Here is a 19,021-nt window from a genome sequence, read left to right as displayed (position 1 = left end):
CATGATTCACTACATATCTATCTTCTTATCAGACGCGTTATTGACACATGTGAAATGATGTACTGCACCCCCTCAATCTGCTTAAAATGGTGTGAGAGCTTCACGTTCCATGGTAGTTTCAGAATATATTGACTCTGATATGACTTTCTTTTCATATCTATCCAGGAGGAGCAGAGCATTCTGGGAGAGGAAGAAGGAGTTGTGCAAGTGCCATTGGAGGGACATTACAAGTATGATCCAACAATGTTTTTCAGTAACGTCTACATCAGAACAACTGTCATTCAAGTTTGTTTAGTTTCACCATTACTAAGCAGTTCAAAAAAGCAATTTCTCTTGTGTCTTTTAGAGATGATCCTTCCACAGTAAACATTTCAGATGCAATGTCGAAATCCTCCTTTGGGAATACGTGGAACTCAGACTCTAAGAATAAAAGGTAATGGGAATGTGTTTATCAAGCTTGTGGACATGCTAAGCATGCTTAAAAAGTACATTAAATTAATGGATTTTTTTAACGAGATGACATTTTTTCATAATAATATTTCACACATGCAAGCTTAAGAACTTTTTTCATAATTACTATTTTAAGGAAATTCATTAAAACTCAAGAATTCAAGAAGTATAATATAAATGTACTCGCTTGCTGATAAGTAAGTTTATTGGGTGATAAGTTTATTGTGTGGTTAGTCATGGCCCTATAAGAGTTTGCAAAGATATGCCAAAGACTTGGCATAAATCAACTGTACACTTTCTATAAGTCATGTATGTGATTGCCATAGTTGAGCATAATTGAACTGAGCTGTACACCTCTACTGTGTACACAAGGATAATGTCTCTATTGTAGACTAGTGTACTCCATTCAACATGACATCAGTGTTTCGTCACAGCATCCTTGTTGAAGAATTCAGCTTTTTCAGCTAGAGTAGCATGTTTGTTGACCTCATGTTAACTGTGTGACCTAGACACAATATGGCAGTATGTAGCTGCCATGAAAGGGAGTATTATGGTACTCCTGTGTTTCCACACAAATATATGTAGAACCATGCTTAGACTCTCTTAAAGCTGCAGTGCACAATTACAGGACGGAAAGGGTAACTTTATATCCTCGTTTTGATTCTAGGTTTCGATTCTACATCATGCAAAGTTTTGTGATGTTTAGCATTTTGAAACCAGTAAACAGGCTTTTAGCATCCTTACAAATTGACAGCTGTTAGGTATGAGCTACACCAGGCGCATAACTGAAGCGTTCCGTTCGCGACGCGTAAAATCCATTTTAGATGAATGGTCTATTTTTTTCGAACGTACGCCCCACTGTCACGTCTGGTGTAGCTACTTCCATTGATTATAATAGAAGCTAATTGTTGCAGCAGACGCAACGCGAACGGAACGCTTCAGTTACGCGCCTGGTGTAGCTCAGCCCTTAGATTGCAGAGGTGAAGCACACACAGAGGTGGTTGCTCTCTCGCATTTTAATTTGACCCAATCTCTCTGTCCCATCTCTGTCATAAGCTCCCATTCCTAACCTTTAGAAGCTGATCCCCAAAGGTAAGCTCTGGTGACCTCTGCTGTTTGTTCATGGTTATTCCACCTTTCCTGCTCCCCCTGTGGACTGTTTATCTTTGCACCTCTGAAACAAAACTGAGTTGACAATCATAAAACGTTGAATGGGAGTGGACTGCTGATGAAGTGTTTATGCCCTCCATTCACGCCTGGTTGCCAAGATAAACAGCGTTGCATTGTTTGCTGTGGTATTGGGTAGGCCCACAATGTAAACCTGCCGGCTACCACCCACAATGTTCCTGGATATTCTGTGTTTGATATTCTGGAGCACTTAGTGGTGGAGTGCTTTGTGGTTAGTCAGAACCTACCCATCATCCTCAGAGCCATCACAGCATGCAGATGCTACTTTGCTTTGTGTCCTGTAAGCATGCAGCATTCTACAGTCCTCAGCAATGGATGTGAATGACAGCCCTGTGAGTCTGTGATAGACGTGTTTAAATTCAAAGTTCACTTTCCATTGACTGTCACAGTGGTCTTGTGCTTCCCTTGTCTATCCTGCCTATTAGTTGTGTGACTATAACTTACCTTACAATTAACCTGTTAGCTGTCCAGGTTAAATGTTATTCCTCATTTTCACCTTTGGATGAAAGCATCTGTGCAATTTAGTGGGTGGGTAAACTAATTTAGTGTGTGTGTGTGTCTGTGTCAGGGTTGTGCACAATTCGAATTGCAATTCTGCTTCCTGTTTGCTACCTCAATTGAAATGCAAGTGAAATTCAAGAATTGAATTGGAATTAAAGAGCCAGTTTCAATTCAATTCTGAAATGTTGCACAAGCCTGGTCTGTGTGTGTGTGTGTGTGTGTGGGGGGGGGGTTAACTAATTTAGTGTGTGGGTTAATTAATTTAGTGGGTGGGTTAACTAATTTAGTGCTAATTTAGTGTGTGGGTTAACTAATTTAGTGTGTGGGTTAACTAATTTAGTGCTAATTTAGTGTGTGGGTTAACTAATTTAGTGCTAATTTAGTGTGTGGGTTAACTAATTTACTGTGTCGGTTAACTAATTTAGTGCTAATTTAGTGGGTGGGTTAACTAATTTAGTGCTAATTTAGTGTGTGGGTTAACTAATTTAGTGGGTGGGTTAACTAATTTAGTGCTAATTTAGTGTGTGGGTTAACTAATTTAGTGTGTGGGTTAACTAATTTAGTGCTAATTTAGTGTGTGGGTTAACTAATTTAGTGCAAATTTAGTGTGTGGGTTAACTAATTTAGTGGGTGGGTTAACTAATTTAGTGCTAATTTAGTGTGTGGGTTAACTAATTTAGTGCTAATTTATTGTGTGGGTTAACTAATTTAGTGTGTGGGTTAACTAATTTAGTGTGTGGGTCAACTAATTTAGTGCTAATTTAGTGTGTGGGTTAACTAATTTAGTGCTAATTTAGTGTGTGGGTTAACTAATTTAGTGTGTCGGTTAACTAATTTAGTGCTAATTTAGTGTGTGGGTTAACTAATTTAGTGGGTGGGTTAACTAATTTAGTGCTAATTTAGTGTGTGGGTTAACTAATTTAGTGTGTGGGTTAACTAATTTAGTGCTAATTTAGTGTGTGGGTTAACTAATTTAGTGCTAATTTAGTGTGTGGGTTAACTAATTTAGTGGGTGGGTTAACTAATTTAGTGTGTGGGTTAACTAATTTAGTGCAAATTTAGTGTGTGGGTTAACTAATTTAGTGGGTGGGTTAACTAATTTAGTGCTAATTTAGTGTGTGGGTTAACTAATTTAGTGTGTGGGTTATCTAATTTAGTGTGTGGGTTAACTAACACCATGTGCCTCTCTTCTCCCCTTCCTAACGTATCCAACAGCAGTGAGAAAAGGAGAGAAGCAACGTGACGTGGAGAAGGGCTGCGACGACAAAGAGACGAATCTCTGACATTTCCCTCCTTCACTGTGTCTCTCTCTCTCACACACACACACACACACACACACACCAGTATGTGGTGCCACTCTTTTACCACTCCTCTTCGTGTCCGTCCCGTAGATCCATTTTCTGTACAGTGCAACAGGGGTCGCACAGATTTTAGCTGTTATGTCTGAAAATAATTTGTTTGACAAATTGAAAACAACAGAGACACCGTCATTATGATTTATTTACTAGTGTTTATACATGTAATTGAGTACCAGCAGCCAAGGAGATGTGTTGGTGGGGTCTGCTTTGTCTGTGAACCTGGAATTGAATGAGAAAGTCTGAATCACAAGAAGAGACTATTTTAAAAGCAACCTTTGTTTTCATTGACAACCTTATGTATTTTGTATGTTTTGTATTTTTGGAAAACACATAAATCTCTCTGTATTCTTCAAAGTGTTAATCAATGTTGAACAATAGATGCTGTAGATTTAAGCAGGAAAAGCAATTAGTGTTCAAAACGTATCATATACACAACTACTGCCAAAACTAAGGCCATATGCATGGAGCTATTTACATTGTCAAACATACTCGCTGTTCATAGAGAAAAGAAAAATTAATATATATTTTAAAGTATTAATTATAATATTTTCTCAGTATTTAGAGAAGAGATGCTAAACTCTTGTTTCTTTGTAATGAGATAAATATTTTATTGAAAAATGGATAGATATCATCTGCACTACATGCCAATTCATCTCATGCACATTGAAGTGGCTGCTTATTCCTGTCTTGATTGTATATATCTTACTGAAGATCTATCAAAGAGATTCATCACTTATCACGGCACGCACATTCGTTGACCTCATGCCAAAGTCTAGACTGCTTTCATGGTGAAAAATAAAAATCCTATCTCTACATAAGTATTTATCAGTGCACCACTATCATCAACACACAGAACACGCTTACATATCATGTAGAGTTTTGCGTAGTGAGAAACAAAGCTTCTCAGAGATGATTGTACTCTCTGCCTATTGCCAAGGTTGTGTTGCAGAAAGTTGCATCTAATAAATGAATGATTAATCAATAAAGGCCAAGGTTGTACTTGAAATGTCTAGTGAGCGGCAAATTAAAGTATAGCCAAATTTAGAAACAAATGCAATAGTACTTTAGAAGGGCAGATCAAATTATTTCTAGATTATTTTTGGATGAGACAGATTACTTTGCACAATAAATATAAACCTGTAACATGATTTTATTTATGTTTTAATAGTAACACTCACATACCACATATTATGAACATTGTAAGCTTGTGTTGTATGTGTTTTATAGACTGATTCTTTCTTACTCATCTCATAAAATTGGGCCTGGTGATTCATGATTTGATGAGATCCAGGAAGGTATTCCATGAAAAGCTGGTATTGATGATACCAATCAATGATACATTTATCTTCAGTCACTTGTGTAATCATTTTGATTTGTGTCTGCCAATATCTGCGTTTAAAGTCATTTGTTTTATCTTTTTTTTTGGTGGGGGATTTAATGAACTAGAATCTATTAAATGAAATGTAAAGTTATTATTGATTTAGTCTTAATGTTACAGTATTTATTAAATGTGTAAAATGTGGTATGAAATAAACTGATGTAATTTATTTCCTTTGTGAGAGTCTTCACTCGACGCATGTGTGTACAGTGATCCTGCAACATCTCACTCATGATGCTGCCCTAAAAATAAAAGAATCCCTTCTTCTAACAGTAAGAGTTTGCACAAATGTCACACTTTACATTTAGCAGACACTTATTGACCAAAGTGACTTACATATGTCAGCTCTATATTACAAGGGATCACATTGTCCCTGGAGCAACTTTAAGTTAAGGGTTAAGTTAAGTGCCTTGTTCAAGGGCACAACAGTGTAAGCTGGGAATTGAACCGACAACATTCAAGCTACTGCATGCTAGCCCAGCTTCTTAAGCACTACACTACCACCACTCTTCACTTCACAAGGCTGTCATTTATTTAACAAAGCTTTAGGATGGACAGTTGCCAGTGGTGAGTAATTTTCAACCCTTTTGGTCATGGGTGACTTTCCAGCTGGTATGGTCCACGGCATAACAGAGATCTACTGTCAATTAATATTGTGTGAAGTGGTAGTGCTAGTATTACTTCCAACTGAATGTTGACTCCTCCTGGAGTGATTGGATTGCACAATGGAAAATGTATCAAGGCAGACCCTACGTGATTTGAATGATGAACATCAATAACATAAACAGAGATGGTTCTGGAAGTGACAGTGATATGTGAATAAGAAGAATTTGTATCGCCAGATGGGTAAACACATCAACTGACAGCTCAGAGAATCCTCACTCCCAAAGCATGCTGGCCCACTGGCTAGTATCCATTGTGTGTGTGTGTGTGTGTGTGTGTGTGTGTGTGTGTGTGTGTGTGTGTGTGCGTGTGCGCGCACTCACATCCATACTTCTGTGTTTGTGGTACCACTTCCCATCACCTGATCATTCATCCATACTCGGTCACATGTTGCGTGACAGGTTTTCTCCGGTAATGTTGTTCAGCATCCGTTTGCTCTGCAGTGCACCAAAGCCATCAGGGAGAGTGAAACTAAAGCGACAGCACAGACCTGTTCTTACTGAAGAGGGCTTAAAAAGTGTTCTCTACTCCTTGATGATGTGGGCATTGGCCCAACTAAGTGGCTTTTGTTTCAAGCTCTTTTGAACAGTGTTGTCCTGTTACAAATGTATCTACTAAATCAGGGGTTCCCAAACCTTTCCATGACAAATACCACTAGGTTCTGTTCAAGGACCCCCTTGGTGTGTTATTAAACCCATCGACAATACTACGGCAAATGTAAAAATACATTAAGCTAATCCTAATAATTATTTATAGCCACAAGCAAGCGATGGAGCATACAATGTGTAAAAATTGCATTTGGGCTTTCTGCTATATGAGAGCTATCACTCTACTATTATTCCCAGTCATTATCATGGAAAATATAATGTTCAGATATGCAACACATTATTATTATGGCATTGTATAACAACCCTCATAGTAATAAGTATATTTAACATTTTTCAAATGTATTTATTTATTGCTTTTATTTTTCCTTCCAAATTGCTGAGGCAACCCTGGCCCCGGCCCCCACTTTGAAAACCACTGTACTAGATGACTCATGTGCTCAAATTGTATTACTGTATGTGCCACCAGTGTCTTGTTTTAGTGGATGTTGTATAATGAACTGAATAATCAAATCTGTAATTTCAGGAAAATGAACATGACTAACCACTAACTTGCTAACTTACAGTAGTTAAAAATGCTCCCATATTATTAACATCATTTGACCCTCTATGCAGTTAAAATAAATACACTATTACTGGGCTATTACTGCATTTGTACCATGTACAAAGAGCACATGGATTAAACCTAGTCCTGGACTAAAAGAGAACTTCAATGGAAATTTCCATTAGAAAAAAAGCTTTTAGTTTAGGACTAGGTTCAATCCGTGCACTGGAAACTGGCCCCTAGACTAGATTTGTTGCATCAGGTGCTAATAAACCCAAAGCAGTGTAACACTCTACTGGGCAAATCAATTGTAGTGTAATGGCTGACAGAATTCACACAAGTCAGAAGGATGGTCAGAGCTTTCCAATCAGCAAATTTATTGGAGTGATCAGTGACAATACTGGTCTTATAAAATTGGGTCCGGATCAGGTGGCCTATGGAGGGGGTCTGTGCTCTCTGCTGGGACTGCTGATGATGGGAGCTTCTCTCTCGGAGCGGAGCGGAGTGGAGTGCAGCTACTCTCTCCTGCCCCTCCCCGTCTTGAGCCAGGACACAAACTCCTTCGCTGCCTGGTCCTGAAGGTAGGAGCTGACGTCGCTGGTGTAGGTGCCTTCAGCGTGGCGTCTTGACGGGCCACTGGAACAAGTGATGGAAAGAGATTTTGAGTGACAGGCGACAGGGTACACTTCAGAAAGGATTCAGATGTTGATAGTAGGTGGATGGGATAATATGTGTTACATGTTTTTATATGCTGTGTGGATAAGATATGTGTTACATGTTATATGCGGTTTTGATGATGGAAGATATGTGGAAATGATTATCCCTATGGAACAATAAAGACTATCTATCTATCTATCTATCTATCTATCTATCTATCTATCTATCTAGTACTGTTTGTTGACAAATATTTGGTGTAACAGGAATGTGTCCCTAATTTCAAATTACTGAAGATCAGAGGTGTTATTTTCAAACCTTTCACATTATCACTGAGTCTTTGGAGTATCCAAGCAGTTCAAGTGAAGCAATTTATAAAGTCTTGAATTAATTAAACCTTTTGGATACACACATTTTCTACCGTCATGATATTAGAATATCAAAGTGAACCTCACCCTCTTACAAAAAGTAACTGAGCTTGATATGAGCAACTTACCCACTCCTCTTAGAGTTCATTAGCCACTGAACAAAGTCCTGTGCTCGCCGTGACTCCAGATATTTACTGTAGTCATTGGAGAAGGTGCCTTCTGAATGTCTCTTCATTGGCTCGTTGTAAAGCGTGTCTTCTGTCAAGAGGCTGAAATTGTCGACACATTTGTCATCATTCAGTCTTGCATTGTTTAATTCTACAAGATCTATAGATAACAGAAGTAGAACACTAGTGTGTAACGTATCAGTAGAATTGACCACAGGAGAGGGTCTAGTACCTGGAGTTGTCCTCTGTGTCTTGCTCGGGGATTTGCCAGCTGCTCTGCACAAGGATCAAGAGCAGAAGTCCAACCAAAGAGTGGATACCTGTCATGGTGCGTCTTTCTGAAGATGCAATAAGATGCAATATGGGTCATTAAGTGATGGCCAAAACCAGTCAGAAAGTCATAAGGGTTGCTGCAACACCTTGGCATGGAGTGAGATACAAGCGCTGAGGTGGTCTCACCTGGATTGTCGGCTGCTGGTTGTCGATTGCTGTTGGGCTGGTGGAGAGTGTCCCGTCTGTCCACTTTCTCTCTCTCTCTCTCTCTCTCTCTCTCTCTCTCTCTGCGCACTTCTTCTGTCAGCTGCGTTATCTTCGTGGGCTCCCTGGAGCTGCATCATGGTCCCTCCTTGCTGTGCGCCGTCTTATATAGAGACGCCCAGAGAGCGCCTGCTCAGGTGGCACGTAAAACACACAACTGCATTACTCTCAACCCATTAGTCAGCTGCCCGTGTCATCGCATGGGACGTGTTTTTGCGGCTGCTTTTCTGTTTAAGTAAGAGAAATCAGACTGGCCTGGTGACATAACAGCTACCACTTTAGGCACTCAGATCGAGCATGATGCCATCATGTCAAATAGACGCCAAAAATATATGTAGACTTTTGCATGACAATTTCAAGGAACATATTGGACACTTACAGTAGCTGTGCTGACCACGAGTGTTACAATAACTGAGTAGAATGAATGAAATTGATATGGTTTTTTATGTTGATTTCTATTCTCAAAATGTACTGATTTTCTTTACTGATTAATACTGATTGTGTCACTCTTGAATTATATACCGTAGGATACGTTGTGTGTTCTTATTTAATGACTGCTTTGAATGTATATTTGATAATGAATGATAATTAGATAATTAGATATTAATGAGATAATGTCTTTATTGTTCTTTATGGACTTTTGACAGAAATGTGGTTTGGGGTGGGGACAAACCTTCAGTACATGACTCATGTCTTTCTCAAAAATCTTAATTTATTATATTTGGAAACATCAATTTCTAAAGAGAAAACTGTAAACACAGTAAACACATATATTCAAATTCTAACATTTCTGGACTATATCATCCGTTGGCACCACAATATTATTATTAGTATTTTCAAGCATTATGTGACCAAGGCATACTTTACTGTAACTGTGCATTAGATGTGCTCTAAATGTTTATATTGCCACACCGGCAATCCTATGAGTGCAGTAGGATTTATTTGGCAATGCCAACAGTGAGGTGAGACTTTTAATATTATCTGATGAAAACCCAGGCTACTTCCACCTACTGTATATCAGTATGCCTCATTTTCAGACAGTCAGTAATACTTGTAGCACTTATTTACACACACACAGGGAAACATCTAAACCATTTATAAATGTTTATTTTTTGGATACAAAGAAACAGTCACTTGAGGTCTCAGTTTATGCACTTTGTTTTCCCTTGCAAATGACAGACACAACGTCCAGCTACCATTCAGCTTTTAACGACACACATTAGATTCAGTGCAATTCCATCACGTGCACATCAAAATTGTAAGCTGCGATCATGCATAAATATGAGTACATTTTGAGTTCATCAAATGGGTTCACATTATCAGACTAAAAATCACAATATTTCCATACAAAATTTCATAAGCCAAAAATATTTCACAAACTGGACAGTGAACACTTCATACATGTAAAAAAAAGCATAGACTTCAACCAAACTGGAATCCTAAGTCCAGAGTAATATGACTGCAATGCATTCAAATATTCAAGTACCTTAGCAACGAATCATACCACACAAAGATATAAAGGATTTTATTTTGATCTAGTGAAATGTACAGATTAGCCCTCTATTTGGTCTGGGCAAAGCACTTCTGGAGGAAGTGACTCATGTGGTTGTAGACGTGGTAGGTGGCACTGCCACCCAAGCCGTGATCCTTATCTGTGTACCACTAAAACAGGGTAAAAACACAAGATGGGGTCAGCTTACTTTAATAGGTGAGCATATGAAACAGTGCAAATGATGTCAGTTAATGTAATTTATAGCTATAATACAGCCAATTCCACTGAATTGTACATTTTCTAAATGTGTTATATTGTGCTAATTACTATATATATTTAAACTTAAAGTGATAAACTGACACTGCAATTAACTAAACCCAAACCAGTTTAACTAATACATGGAAATGATATACAGTATGGTCCCACAGTTCTCAAAAGTGAGAATTCACCATTGTGTCAAAGTCAATCTTTTGATCCACTAGGGCCTTGGATATCTGTGCTGATTGCTGAAAATGAACATTATCTGAAACACAAGAGACATTGGGAGAGACTTACAAAATATAAAGAGATGATAAGGAAATCTAATATTTGCTAGTATACGTATACTGTAATTATGAGGTGCATTTACTAAATCAGACATGATGTCTATACAAACCATCTGCGGTTCCGTGAATTAACAGGTACTCCACAGACCCAAAATTCTTTGCTCTGGAAGTGACCGTTGAATTCTATTAAAATGGACAAACGTGATCAGCATCCCATGACCAGTCACTCTGTGGTTATGGAGCAGTGCACAACAAAGCCATGTGTTGTAAGCTATCCCATTCATCTCCTCCTGTCTGTATCTAAAAGGTCTACTGACGAGTGATCAGTCTCCTCTCACCTTGTAGCCGTCCACATTCTCCTCAGGCCGACTCATGTAGCGCTCAGTGTACACAGCATCTGTATGCAGTCATGGCAAACAAGGAGATGAAATATCAGTGGTGTATCTCTGATGTGTGTGTGTGTGTGTGTGTGGGGGGGGGTATTGCAATCTAAATATTACAACAGTTGTGTGTAAATATTGTGTCTTATTCAATTGTCAGTGATTTTTAGTAGGCTACACAGTATGAAGCCATACTTTACCGTAGTATTCCCATTTGGCGACTGGAGCTACCGCCATGCCACACTTAAACAGCCCACTGCCAGAGCCCAGTGCCATCGATGTCACGTAGCCACCGTAAGACTGCATCAACACATTAATGCCGTTCATTCAGTCACATCAATCTTCTGATTTATTTTATTTGTAAAGCTTTAATCAAAAAAGTCCAAACAAACTTACCCAGCCCCAAATGGCTATCCTCTTTTTGTCAATGAAGCCCATATCAATGAATTGTCTATCAATAAACAGAATGAAATATTACACACTCAAGTAAGCATTTGCATATACATGTATGTGTGTCAGGGGTGCCATCACTTGTATGAAAGTAGTATTGGCAAATTTCTTTCCAAGCCCAATGTGTTGTATTTATTATTATTATATCGGAGAAAATTCATTCAGGATAGGTCATGCGGAAGCCTACCTATTTTCTTTGTGATTGCCTTGATTACATTGTAAGACTACAATCTTAAGGTACACTACTCAGTCATAAGGTAAATCATTGGTGTTTAGCCAGGTGAAGAAACATTTTAGCTGCTTTTACAATTGGGTGCATATGTTCCCATCACATGAGTATGCTTTAACAGGTGTAAAACAATGTAGCCTATTGTTAACAGAATAAAAAGTCAGATGAATGCCATTAAATGTACAAGAAAATTGACAGTAAGTGACAATAAAAAGTGTACAGACTTGAGTATAATAGAAAATCTGTAATTTCACAGCCAGACAAAAAAGTAGACTTCAGACAAATGTGTCAGGAGGGCACATTTGACCACTGACAATTTAAGGTATGCTCTGTAGGCAGTGTTGTGCAAGTTCATACCTCAGCACTTTGGTCAGCGTAAACTGTGTATAAATGTGCTATACAAATACTGTACATGTTCAAGTACTTCTTATACTTCTTCATACTATCCTGTTTTTTTTTTAATACACCCTCTTTATAATCAGCTGCCCATTAGTACTGCTGTGGCAATACTGGCAATACTGTTGACGGCGGCCGTGTGTGTGTGTGTGTGTGTGTGTGTGTGTGTGTGTGTGTGTGTGTGTGTGTGTGTGTGTGTGTGTGTGTGTGTGTGTGTGTTAGTGTCTGTGTGTGAGAGAGAGAGAGAGAGAGAGAGAGAGCCTGTCTGTGTACACATTTTTAGCATATCACAGGATGTAATGAGTAATCCATTGCTAGTTTTTCCTTCGTATTTGACTGAATGCTATTCCAGGCATTATGAATAACATACCTGCACACTTTCTGGCCCCATTTAAACCCATAGCCTCCCTGACGCAGGAGCTGTCTACCTCTCTCCTCTTTATCACTTCCTGGCCATGCGCTGATGGACCGGCAAACAGATTTCATGCTAGACTGGTGTGAGCACCGAGTGGGCTGTTTTCCTTCACGGCTAAGCAGTTTACCTCACAGCCCAGATCTGATCTTCCACCTCATACGTTCCCAAGCGCTGGTAGATGGAGTGCATTATTTCGTCTCCCTGGTAACCACTTCCCCTCCCATCGAAGCTGGCCACGATGATCCCCTCTGCACTCGCCAGGTATGTGGACCAGCCCAACCTGAAGGAGTAGTCTGCCGTCTGGCTACAGGGGCCTCCGTATCTGTAAAAGCCATTACATTAGCGGCTACAGACAGCAGTGATGGACAGGGGAGTAAAAATAAACTTCCGGCTTCAGAAAGTAAAAGTCCTGCCATGTATTGGTTCTACTTGTGCACTTAAAACAGGTGATTTCACTACCTAGCTGATCTACCTGCTTTAAAAGTTGTACTAATTAGAATCAGCTGATTTAGTGAATGGTTGGAACAAATATGTTTCAGGACTTTCTGAAGCCGGACTTTTACATCTCTGGTGACGGATGCTGTTCACCACAGGCTGTGTAGAGAGATGGAAGAGCTGAAGGAAAAGAGGCATTAGCAAACTCACACATAAATCAACAGGGGATATTTCTTGGACGCGTCGAAATTTGGCGGTAGCATCATCTGATACCAGAGGTCTGTGGAAAAAAATAAGTGATAAATTATGTGGCTTTTCATTTCTTTACATTCAAAGAAACACTAAATTACTTTCAATTTGGAGTTCTTACCAAATCCTGCCAGCCTTAGTGTGCCACGTTTAACAGTGGGCAAGTGGAATTCTTCCAGGATACTTTGTAGCTTACTGTTGTCCTCCAGGACCTCCATTTCTGCCAAATGAATAGTCTGACATAGTAAAAAAGCAATGCCTGCTACAGCAATTGGATGAATCGGGGTATGCAGAAAATATTCTATACATGCTCGAGCCCAAACTGAACTTTACTGAGCATATATCACACAGTTGTATACATACCAGAGCCTTCGTTATCAAGGAGAGCAAACAGAGGCACTCCAGGCCCTATGGAAACAATAGGAAAAGAAAGCAAACAGACTTACAAAGCAGTATAGCAGGAGAGCTGTTGTCAGAGCACGAGACCTTTCAATCAGGTTAGAATTTAAACGTAAGGTCAAGGTTGCAGCACTGCGACATGCTCTCATTGACTCTGACATGTGGGGGGTATTTTTTGCCAAGCCCTTTTGCATGAGTTGTCGCTGGCTCCTCACCGTAGCAGTCCATGCGGACGTAGGAGCTGTTGCGACTGAATATGTGCCCTAAGTTGTACTGACACCTCTCTGGGTGCAGCGAGCAGCTCAAACACCGTGGAGCAGAATGGACACCCCCACTGCCAATGCTGATCCTACAGAACAGACAAGGTGTGAAAGTCAGATGGTTAGTGTGTACTCATAAAGTCAGATGGTTAGTGTGTACTCATAAAGTCAGATGGTTAGTGTGTACTCATAAAGTCAGATGGTTAGTGTGTACTTATAAAGTCAGATGATTAGTGTGTACTTATAAAGTCCGATGGTTAGTGTGTACTTATAAAGTCAGATGATTAGTTAGTACTCATAAAGTCAGATGGTTAGTGTGTACTTATAAAGTCCGATGGTTAGTGTGTACTTATAAAGTCAGATGATTAGTTAGTACTCATAAAGTCAGATGGTTAGTGTGTACTCATAAAGTCAGATGGTTAGTGTGTACTTATAAAGTCAGATGATTAGTTAGTACTCATAAAGTCAGATGGTTAGTGTGTACTTATAAAGTCCGATGGTTAGTGTGTACTTATAAAGTCAGATGATTAGTTAGTACTCATAAAGTCAGATGGTTAGTGTGTACTTATAAAGTCAGATGGTTAGTGTGTACTTATAAAGTCAGATGATTAGTTAGTACTCATAAAGTCAGATGGTTAGTGTGTACTCATAAAGTCAGATGGTTAGTGTGTACTTATAAAGTCAGATGATTAGTTAGTACTCATAAAGTCAGATGGTTAGTGTGTACTTATAAAGTCAGATGGTTAGTGTGTACTTATAAAGTCAGATGATTAGTTAGTACTCATAAAGTCAGATGGTTAGTGTGTACTTATAAAGTCACAAATGCAGATGCCCTCTCTCTGGGTTTGTGTTCAAGAGTGAGTGTTGTCTGTGTTTGAGACAAGGAGAGAGACTGGGTTCAAAAATAAAATCAAAATTCAATTAAAGTCTTGATCAGTGGATCACGGCTTACTTGTAAAGATTTCTCTGACCCGGTCTTCCCATGTGTTCATTGCTTATGTAGTATCTGCCAGAGGAGAGCAAATGTGTATTTATTTACTGAGTCATTTTCACAATAAAAAAAACTTTGTCACCCTTACACTTAATTTTCCATGACATCGTAACTCACACAGCATCTTTGGCCAGTTTGGAAATGTAGATGACTTCCCATTTCCCTGAAGTAATAGGCTTAGGTATCCCCTAAAATAGAATGAGATCGGTGTGAAAGCACAGCGCAGATAAAGCTGAATAGACTCATGTGTACATTCAAAAAAGGGGGAACTTACACCTTTGACATAGTGGATGTGTTTGTAGCCTTTTGAGTCACTCATGACTTTATAAAAACTCATGTTGTCCTCTGCAAAAAATGCAGGAGAGGGGTTGAACTGAAAGATAAACCAGAAACAATATTTCAGACATGATGAATCAATTGTATACCATCTACGAAAAAAAAACGAGAAAAACTTACTTGGCCCACCCAGCCTGTTTTGCTCATTTGTTCAAATTTCTAAGAGTAGAGAGGAGAGAAGAGAATAGTTCAAATGAGTTGTTGATGGTTACATTACTTTAAAGGTTGTGAGGTGACGATCTCCAGCCTTGGCAGGAGTCCCTCAAGGACACAGCAGTGCCCCAGAGGAATGTGGCTAGTGAGACGTACCGTGCTTTCAAACCAGTTAGTTCCGTCGAAGTCATAGATCTGTAAGAGAACGTGGTTCTGCTTGCGCTTGAGCCACTGAACAGCAACGCGTTCATCTGTCACCCAAGTGACTGAGCTCAGGTAGTGATCACTGCATCAGAAACGACACACACACACACACACACACACACACACACACACACACACACACACACACACACACACACACACTATCAAATGAAATAGGTACGTAAAATAACTTTTGTTTCTCCAATTATTGTGACTGAAAAGTATGACAGTACCTTGAGCCGAATGGACTTGGCACAACAACCTGTGAGCGCTTTGTTGGATTTGCAGTATCAATAACATATAGCTTCACCTTGGGGATGGTTGAGCCAGCCTACAAAATACATACAAAATCAGCCGTGGTAGACTGAGGTCATATTCAGATATACAGTAGAGTAGACAAACAGATTTTTGACTGTGGGTGTAGTGTACATTAAGACAGTTCAGCAAACCTTTGGGTATGGGACTGCAACAGTTTCTGGATACTGTTCCTTCCCAAACCATGAATAATCAATAGTGTGAACATTTGTGTCGTTAAGTTCAAGGTAAGCAAGAAATTTCCCTGTAGTAGACCACCACATTGCCTCATTGGATGCAAAGACTTCCTCTGTAAAACACAGACACAATCATACTTTTGTACACTCCAGGGCACATTGCTTAACCTGCTACAGTGCATTCATTTCTTTTTTTCTGTGAGACTTGAGGTAAAAACCTTGTATTCCGCACCTTCATATACCCAATCTGGGATGCCATTCAAGATCTGATTCTCTTCTCCATTGGTAGTCACTTGTATGGATGGAGCAGTGGCAGACTGTTTCAGATAAATATTGTATCTCCATGTGTAGGCCTGTGGAGAAAACAGTTAAACTGTATTAATAAAAAAATACTTGTGTGAGAAACATATTGTCATGAGTACAGATTTATTGGTATAGAGTGACCAAAAAGCAATTGTTCTGTCTCTCTCTCTCTCTCACACACACACACACACACACACACACACACACACACACACACACACACACACACACACACACACACACACACACACAGACACAAACACAGAGAGAGAGAGAGAGCGAGAGAGAGAGATAAGAGAGAGAGAAATACTCACCAGCATGCTTCCTGATGGCGCCATAGTTAGCAGTTGTACAGCTTGGGGGATGTCAGATGTGATGAAACTCCTGTTGGAATAAGTTTTACAGCTTGTGAAAAAAAAACTGCTTAGATAAGTTACAACCTATGTGAGTAATATGATTGCAAATAAGTACTTACGAGTTTTCCAAATTAAACAGAGAGAAAGAAGCTGAGAAGGAGTGTCTCCAATGCTATTGGAATAAATCATTGTAAAATGAGCAATACATCTACTTTACACCAAGTAACTGGACGTGAAATAAGTTGTGAATAATTCTAAATAATACTACCTTTGAATAATTGCTCTCAAAGCAAATGTATTTTCGATCTGCAGATACAATATAATCTGTGGAATCTACTTGACTCTGTAATAAATGCATACACATTGCAAACATTAAACATCACAGGATAACACACTGAAAAATAAAGTACAGACTGCCAGATGGAAAAAAGTACTTACAAATGTTGTGTTGCTCAGAAATGGAGAGACTTCTTTAGTTTCAACATTATGGATGTAAATATTGCCTTCCTTAGATTTATGGAGGTATTCGTTATCTGAATGACAGTGCAACATAAGGATGTTATCTGGTAGCTGAATTTGGTTTACAGTGAAATATAAGGTGTTTTTCCACTTTGCCTGTGTCCTACACATGAAATGCCCAAAAAAAAAAAAAAAAAAAAAACTTACCGGATACCCAGTAAACACCATATTTCTTGTACCTAATGGTGTCATTAAAGTAGTCAGCAAATGTAAACGTTCTCTTAGCTTTGCCTTGCCCTGAAACACAATAGAACATTTAAAGTTCATTCACATGGACTAGCCTATACACCATTATTAACAGATCTCAGTTTAGGATAGTCTGAGTTACCTGACATGCAATATCGCTACAGTCTCAAATGTCATCGCCTGATGGCGCCACACAGTGTATTTTTGACAGTAAGGTATTTTTGACAAGAAGGGTATGTTTACATCTACCCCACGCTAAATAAAAAGCAAACTAGAAACAGATATATGCTAATCTGCAATTAGTTTCAAACATGAACATTTTTTAAAATCTATTTTCAGTATTTCATACAAGCATAAAGAAACTAATTCAGGCTATAGCCTGCAATCCATATAAATACAATAATGAAGGGAAACAATACCAGCATGGATCACGACCACGGTTAAAAAATAATTACTTACTATTTAAATGTATTGCCGTTGGGATAGATATTAGCATGATGAGAGCAACCACTCCTACAAACCCCACAAGCGCCTTACTACAGCCCTGTGTGAAGTGACAGAAATACACATGAAAACTTCAGAGGATACATATTTCAACGGGGTAGCTATTTCCTTTGAAATAACGCACACAAGCATATGAGCGGTCGGTGAGTAAACTTTCCAGAATTAAATAAATAGGAGAAAGAAGATTAAGTGACAGTTTCGAAAGTTCATTGCTCTGAGAGGCGTATTTGGTAGAGAACGTAGTTACTGACCATGATTGCTCCGGTATGTCCAGTGGATTGACCGGCTGACAAACCGGTGCAGTCTGAAGAATCCGCAGGTTCGCTGACGTGGAGTAAAAGTATTCCTTTTCCTTTCACAAATTAATTACATGTCGTGAACAACAGTCTCTCTGGCATTTAAGACATGTGTTACTCCATAGTCCAATGTTGATTCATTTACAATGTAAGTATTCCGTTGATGTAAATGTGATGTAAATGAGATTGCAACATAGAAGTTAGGAGTTCCAACTACCCCAGGAGATGCTTCCTCAAACTCAGCAGCCCGCCGAACTTTCCCATTCGTAAAGATTTAGGATGTGGCTTAAATGTTGACCGCACGTCGTAGCTCAGCATAGAGACAAGGAACCTTGTCGTCTTAAAAAGGTTTACATAGCCCATTCAAGTAGTGTATGGGCGAAATGCAGTTCTAAGTCTATTTTTGACGCATGCATTCTTTATCAAGAGCATCGAGTTGGTTCTACTTCAAGTCATAGGCTACAATAAAGTAGTTGTAGTTGTTAACCAGGCTACATAATACACCAATTTCACTAAATAATAATGTTACATTACGGTAAGATTGACGCTGTTAGGCTAATAAGTTTGAATATTCATACTTGTGGTATAGGATTGATTCATTGAATACATAAGAGAGGACCACTTGTCAGAATGTCAAAGCAAACCGCAGCATACGTGCTGACAGTTGTTGTGAAGGAAAGATGGAACTTGTTCAGGGACATATGGGTATTCTCCGTGGATCTCTGAAACAGGTGTCTTAAAATCTCTTTAGGGATCCTCGTTTTTTACTCTCCATCAATAAGGTAAACATGTCAGTGCAATAGAAAAAGAAAACATTTGCATAAGTATTTCCCCCAGTTCATTAGACTATGCTTAACAGGTATCGTTTTAGGCTTGACGCATAGCTTAATCGACGCTGTTCGTGCATTTGATGGAGGATGACATGGGTTTAAAGAGCAGTGCTAAGCCGTGTCCATCATCATTAGGCAGGGAACAAAACCAATTGAAAAGCTGCCATGCTTTTATATATATATATATAT

General features: G+C 39.1%; 3 protein-coding genes across 3 annotated transcripts in view; 1 reads left to right on the top strand and 2 right to left on the bottom strand.

The window, feature by feature from the left end:
- The window catches only part of slc4a10b (solute carrier family 4 member 10b), a gene marked incomplete in the record, with an annotated part of 46,525 nt that extends 41,481 nt beyond the window's left edge, over positions 1 to 5,044 (top strand). The window contains 4 exon segments of the mRNA XM_048238665.1: positions 166 to 230; positions 347 to 433; positions 1,507 to 1,542; positions 3,355 to 5,044. Of these exon segments, the coding sequence (XP_048094622.1) occupies positions 166 to 230; positions 347 to 433; positions 1,507 to 1,519 (165 nt within the window).
- Positions 5,045 to 7,045: 2,001 nt separating this feature from the next.
- Positions 7,046 to 8,422, bottom strand: gcgb (glucagon b). The gene is made up of 4 exons (XM_048238667.1): positions 8,336 to 8,422; positions 8,109 to 8,214; positions 7,838 to 7,978; positions 7,046 to 7,323 (listed from the first exon to the last, which is right to left on the bottom strand). The coding sequence occupies exons 2-4, from the start codon at positions 8,201 to 8,203 to the stop codon at positions 7,203 to 7,205; spliced, it is 357 nt and encodes a 118-aa protein (XP_048094624.1). The 5' UTR covers positions 8,204 to 8,214; positions 8,336 to 8,422; the 3' UTR covers positions 7,046 to 7,202.
- Positions 8,423 to 9,502: 1,080 nt separating this feature from the next.
- On the bottom strand, positions 9,503 to 18,300 carry LOC125292122 (fibroblast activation protein, alpha). The gene is made up of 26 exons (XM_048239289.1): positions 17,958 to 18,300; positions 17,662 to 17,746; positions 17,164 to 17,253; positions 16,936 to 17,030; positions 16,766 to 16,840; positions 16,617 to 16,669; positions 16,456 to 16,525; positions 16,071 to 16,191; positions 15,797 to 15,951; positions 15,581 to 15,678; positions 15,300 to 15,429; positions 15,111 to 15,149; positions 14,929 to 15,027; positions 14,772 to 14,842; positions 14,616 to 14,669; positions 13,619 to 13,752; positions 13,368 to 13,412; positions 13,126 to 13,224; positions 12,966 to 13,035; positions 12,448 to 12,642; positions 11,227 to 11,281; positions 11,031 to 11,130; positions 10,789 to 10,847; positions 10,561 to 10,633; positions 10,355 to 10,428; positions 9,503 to 10,075 (listed from the first exon to the last, which is right to left on the bottom strand). Exons 1-26 carry the CDS (start codon positions 17,958 to 17,960, stop codon positions 9,974 to 9,976), a joined length of 2,244 nt encoding a protein of 747 aa, XP_048095246.1. The 5' UTR covers positions 17,961 to 18,300; the 3' UTR covers positions 9,503 to 9,973.
- Positions 18,301 to 19,021: the final 721 nt, after the last annotated feature.

The sequence above is a fragment of the Alosa alosa genome, chromosome 3, assembly GCF_017589495.1.
Source record: "Alosa alosa isolate M-15738 ecotype Scorff River chromosome 3, AALO_Geno_1.1, whole genome shotgun sequence".
Lineage (NCBI taxonomy): Eukaryota > Metazoa > Chordata > Actinopteri > Clupeiformes > Clupeidae > Alosa > Alosa alosa.
The sequence above is the reverse complement of the archived record's forward strand: the minus strand, read 5'-3'. Positions and strand labels throughout refer to the sequence as shown.